The sequence below is a fragment of the Fukomys damarensis genome, unplaced genomic scaffold (assembly GCF_012274545.1).
Source record: "Fukomys damarensis isolate Sample0158 unplaced genomic scaffold, DMR_v1.0_HiC HiC_scaffold_16, whole genome shotgun sequence".
NCBI lineage: Eukaryota > Metazoa > Chordata > Mammalia > Rodentia > Bathyergidae > Fukomys > Fukomys damarensis.
Genome location: NW_022900928.1, coordinates 23,095,321 through 23,101,085, shown reverse-complemented (window position 1 = coordinate 23,101,085; position 5,765 = coordinate 23,095,321). Strand labels below are relative to the sequence as shown.

The following is a 5,765-nucleotide window of genomic DNA, read 5'->3' as shown; positions in this document are numbered from 1 at the left end:
ATAATAGAATATTTTCAAAATTTGAGAAAGCTGCACAGATCTTCTCCCAAGAATAATATGAATATGCTCATAGAAAAAAAAAAGATTCCACATAAAATGAGTAAGTTTACAGAGTCTCATGGAGATCACCTATAAGTTCTTCGTTAAAGAGCTTTATTTAAGCATAAAAGGAAAAGTTTTAGAAATATAGATGTTTTTAAAGATAAATATACATATATCAGAATATATGGATATACAAATATTTTGCATATACAAAAAAATTGAGGATTATGTCACAAAACCATTTAATAACACTTGGTCATTATTGAAATATATTTATAAAGAGAGTTAAAATATTTACAAAATTTTTTAATGAATAGGGCAATTGACCTTCAGTACAATATGCTAAAAAAAATAGGATAAAAAACTCTGTGTATATGAAATAACAGCCTAAGAGACTTGCAAAGAAAAATGCTAAAAATTAAATAATGAAAATATTAAAGATCATTATGTTTGGTTGATAGGATTTTGATTTAGTTTTATTTTGTTTTCTAAAATGCTATTGTTTTATTTTTCTTTATAAGTTACATGGGCAATATACTTATAATCAATAAATGGCACAGTCATTAATTGTTCTTGGAGATGGTGAGAGACAAAGACATGGTCTTAAAGTCAGTGCTATGAAGTAAAGCAAAGGCAGAAATTTGAGAGACTATCAATATTTACGTTTTTAACAAGGCAAGTGGTATTCAGAGATAAATGTAATAAAACTATTTTTCAGATATTCGGTTATTCCAGAAGCATGACTTTCTGTTATAATTACTTTAAAATATTCTCCAATACTCTAAGAATGAACAAGATCCAAAACAAAGAGGATGTAATATTAAAGAGTCTAGAATGAGTCATGAAATGACTTTAATAAGTCCAAACAAAGGCAATAAATGCTTACTATATTACTAATCTGTTCCATATAAGAATCTGAAAGTGACTGGAAGTTTGTTGGTAATTCCCCTCTCATATGTCTTTTACTAATCAAATTGATTGTTTATAAGTACTATTTTAAGCATTTTTTGAATTTCTAAACAGTACCCTCAGCAGAACTAATCACAACTTTTTCTGTTTCCCCTTCATCCACAGGCAAATGCTGAGAACGAAACATCCGGTGATATGGATATTGCTCTGAGTGCGATCAATAACTCAGAGTTTCAAGTGTCTGAGTTCATCCTGATGGGATTCCCAGGCATTCATGAGTGGCAGGCCTGGCTCTCCTTGCCCATGGCTCTGTTCTACCTTTTAGCTCTTGTTGCTAATCTCCTGATCTTAATCACGATCTCCAAAGAGCCTAACCTGCACCAGCCCATGTATCAGTTCCTCGGTGTCCTGGCTATAGTGGACATCGGCATGGCTACTACCAGCATTCCCAAGATCCTGGCAATCCTGTGGTTTGATGCTAAGGCCATCAGCCTACCTCAATGTTTTGCCCAAATGTATGCCATCAACTCTTTTATGTTCATGGAGTCAGGCACCTTCCTCTGCATGGCAGTGGATAGATACATAGCCATATGTTATCCCCTTCAGTATCCTTTCATAGTCACTGAAGCGTTTGTAATCAAAGCCACACTGTCCATGGTGCTCAGGAATGGCCTGTTAACTATCCCAGTGCCTGTCCTGGCTGCCCAGAGACACTATTGCTCCAGAAATGAAATTGACCACTGTCTGTGCTCTAACTTGGGGGTCACTAGTCTGGCCTGTGATGATATCATCACCAACAAGCTGTATCATTTACTGTTGGCCTGGCTTGTGGCTGGGAGTGACATGATTCTGGTCTTTGTTTCCTATGCTTTGATTATTCATTCGGTGCTGAGGCTCAACTCTGCTGAAGCAATATCTAAAGCCCTGAGTACCTGCAGCTCCCACATTATCCTCATTCTCTTTTTCTACACAGCTGTTGTTTTAATATCTATCACTCACCTGGCAGGAAGAAGGATTCCTCTCATCCCTAATCTCCTCAATGTGCTGCACATTGTCATCCCTCCATCCCTTAACCCTATGGTCTATGCCCTTAGGATGCAGGAGCTGAAAACAGGCATCCAGAGAGTGCTTGGTTTGGGTGAGTATGTGTCCAGGAAGTAAGCTGACTTTAAATAATGGAATATTAAGTACAACACCGCAAAGAAAGCACAGGCTTCAGAGCCCAACCTTCCTTGGGTAAAATTCCATCTCCCAATTTCTAGGCACATCGATTCAAATTAATGAAGCTATTTCATACAGACATCATATGTACAAGGCACTGCTCTAAGCATTTCACAGAGATCAACACGTCTCAACAGTAAGTGAGCCTGACATCAGATAGGAAAGAAGCATACAATGAGATTTGAAATAAGCAGTTAGGCTCCAGAATATCTCTCTCAACTCTTGCTCTTTATTTAACCTTACTACTAGTTTTTTTAATGTAAATTAAGATAACAAAGCATGGCAAAATTATATTATAACCTCCTTTTTAATAAATTTTCATTTGAAAGTCAATAGCAATTTTCCTAAGGATAAACATAGTAGATTTAAAATTTTCCTTGTGCTTTTGATGAAATATCTAAGAAGGCTTTGCCAAGCCTAAATTTGAAAAATATTTATTCCTTTTCCTTCTATTTTCAGTTCCTATTTTTAGATCTATAATCCATTTTTAGTTAATTTTTGTGTGTAATGTGAGGAAGGAGTCTAGCTCATTATTTTCATGTAGATATTTAATTGTCCTAACAGCATTTCTTGAAAAGATTATTATTTTCTCATTTAATTGATTTGGTATCCTTGTTGAAACCAATTAATCTGGTGTGGCGGCAAAAACCTGCAATCCCAGCATTCAGGTGGCTGAGGCAGGAGGATTGCTGTGAATTCCAAGCCAGCCTGGACTACATAGAGAATTTAAGGCCAGCCTGAAGAATATAGAAAGACTCTATCTAAAAAAGTTAATTATGAATGTGGGAATTTATTGCTGTACTCCCATTTGTAGTTCACTGATCTATATGTATAATCTTATACAAGCACCAAAGGTTTTTAGTACAGTTAACTTTTAGAATCAAGAAATATTAACCTTTCAAAATTTTTCTTTTACACATTATTTTGATATTTGGAATACTTAGATTTTCATATGAATTTTAAGATAAACTTGCTAGTTTTGCAAAAAATAAGTTGGAATTTTGATAGAGATTGCATTATTTCTGTAGGTCAGTTCAGGGAGTACTGACATCTTAACAATACTAAGTCTCTTGATTCATGAACACAAAATATCTCTCTATTTGGGTCATTTTAAATTTTTTTCAGAGATTTATTTCAGTAGTTTTAAAGTGTAAATTTTATACTTTTATTAACTTTACTTACTAATATTTTATCATTTTGGTACATGTACCAACTCCCCATGAGGAATGCACCGTTATGTACTGCAAATACATACTAATAAAATTTTTTTTAATTTTCAAAGATGTGTTTATAAGCCCACTATGAAAAAAATGTCCTCCATAGATGATCCTTCAGGCTTTAGGCTTAGATCATATCAACCCGGGTCATATTTTAGCCTGTTACCCGAGCTTCACAAATACCATAAATGTTTACTAAATTATCTAGACTCTTAATTTGTCAGCAAATAAAAAATCCAAAGAAAAAAATAAATAAATGGAATTGTTTTCTTAGTTTCATTGTAGATAACGTTACTATAGAAATACAATTACTTTTTGTATATTAACATTGTATTATGCAAACTCAGTGAATTAGCTCATTATAATAGCTTTTTAGTGTACTCCTTAGGATTTTCTATATAAAATACCATGTCATCAACAGAGCGATTGTATTATTCCTTCCTTTCTGAACTGATTTCAGTTTTTGGTCTTTGTCCTGGCTAGGACCGTAGTATAATGTTAAACAGAAGAAGCAAAGGTAAATATTATGGTTTGGATCTAAAATTCCACCCCCCACGTGGTCTCATGTTTGGAAGGTGACCGGATCAAAGGGGAGCTACACTCACCAGTTGGTCCATCCTTTGTTCTGCTCAGTAGCTGACTGTGCTGTTAGAAGGTGGGACCTGGTTAGAGGTCACCCCTGGGAGCATGACCTGGAAGGGTGGATTTTTGTTACCACTTCTCCCTTCTTTCTCTGCTTCCTGACTGCTATGGATTGAGCACCTTTCTTCCGTTACGTGATTTCTGCCTTGAATCAAGTCAAACATGAATGGAATCCTCTAAAATTTTCAAGCAAAAATAAACCTCAGCTCCTTTCAGTTACAGGTGTCAGGTATTTTTTCCCACTGACAAGAAAGCTAAGAAATCCTTGTCGCATTCCTGATCTGACAGGGAAACGCTTCAGTCTTTCACCACTAAGGGTGTTAGTCATGGGTTTTGTATGCGCCCTTTATCAAGTTAAGAAAGTTCCATCTACTTCTATTTGTATTTTTACTAAGAAAGGGTATTGAATTTTTTTCTCAAATGCTTTTCTACATCTTGAAATGATCCTGTGGTGTTTTTTCCTTCTCCTCCTCCTCCTCCTCCTCTTCCTCCTCCTCCTCTTCTTCTTCCTCCTCCTCCTCCTCTTCCTCTTCTTTTCTTCTTCCTCCTCTTCCTCCTCTACTTCTTCTTCTCTTTAAACTTCTTCTTCTCCTCCTCCTCCTCCTTCTTCTGATTGACTATTATACTAATTTATTTTTCAGATGTTAAACAATCCTATGTTTTTCTACGTCATTGTTGATTATGGAATAGAAATTTTTGATATATTCCTGGGTTCTCTTTGCTATTTTTTTATTCATTAGGTTTACTGGTACATTTTAGGTATACTTTATGAGTACATTCATCATTGGGAATTCATGCCTATATATGGTATATCTTGACTCTTCTTTTTTCCCCTTTCCCCTTCCCTCCTTTCCACCCCTTCACCTTTCCCTATTTACAAAGAAAATTTTGTTTCTATTTTTTATAAAATGGAGCACTACTCAACCATAAAGAATGAGAAATTTGAGGCATATATAGCTAAATGGATGCTCATTGAGGCAATACTCTTAAGTGAAATAAGTAGGACACACGTGTAAATACCAAATACTTTCTCTGGTGTAGAAACTAAAAGTGTAAATGAGGACCAGAATGTATAATAAATAAGGTGAAAAAGAAAGCAAAAGTCCAAAGGGGAAGGGGAAGTAGGTGAGGTAAGAGAAAAAGAAAGAAGGGGAAGAAAAAATATGAAAAAAGAAGGAAAAAACAGAAATAAAGTTTTTTTATTTGCTATTTAATTGAGAATTTTACATCTGAATTCATGAGATATTGGTCTATAGTTTTATTTTCTTGCTTTAGAGTTTTTGCATTTGTTAGGGTTCACCAGAGAAATAGACTCAGTGGAGAAACTGAAAGTGAGTGGCTCACACTACTATGAAGGCTTAGAAATCTGCAAGATCATCAGTCAGCAAACTGAAGATCCAAGAGAGCTAATGGTGTAGTTCCTGTCTGAGCCCAACGGCCTGAGAATCAGGAGAGCCTATGGTATAAGTTCCATTCCAAGTCTGGAGGGCTGAGAATCAAGGAAAGTCGTGATAAAAGTTCCCCTCTGAAAGAAGAAGACCAGTATTCCAGGCACTCAAACATGAGGTCTTCCCTCTTATACTCAAGATGTTATAATTTAGATCTAAAATGTCCCTGTAAAAGTAATGTATTCAGGGGTGGAGTTTCAGGAGGCAGCTAGATTGTGGAGACACACTCTCTCTCTCTCTCTCTCTCTCTCTCTCTCTCTCTCTCTCTCTCTCTCTCTCTCTCTCT

At 35.6% G+C, this 5,765-nt stretch overlaps 1 protein-coding gene across 1 annotated transcript; it reads left to right on the top strand.

The window, feature by feature from the left end:
- The first annotated feature begins 1,146 nt into the window (after window positions 1–1,146).
- Window positions 1,147–2,112, top strand: LOC104876320 (olfactory receptor 688). The gene has a single exon (XM_010644293.1). It carries the CDS (start codon window positions 1,147–1,149, stop codon window positions 2,110–2,112), a length of 966 nt encoding a protein of 321 aa, XP_010642595.1.
- The last annotated feature ends 3,653 nt before the right edge of the window (window positions 2,113–5,765 follow it).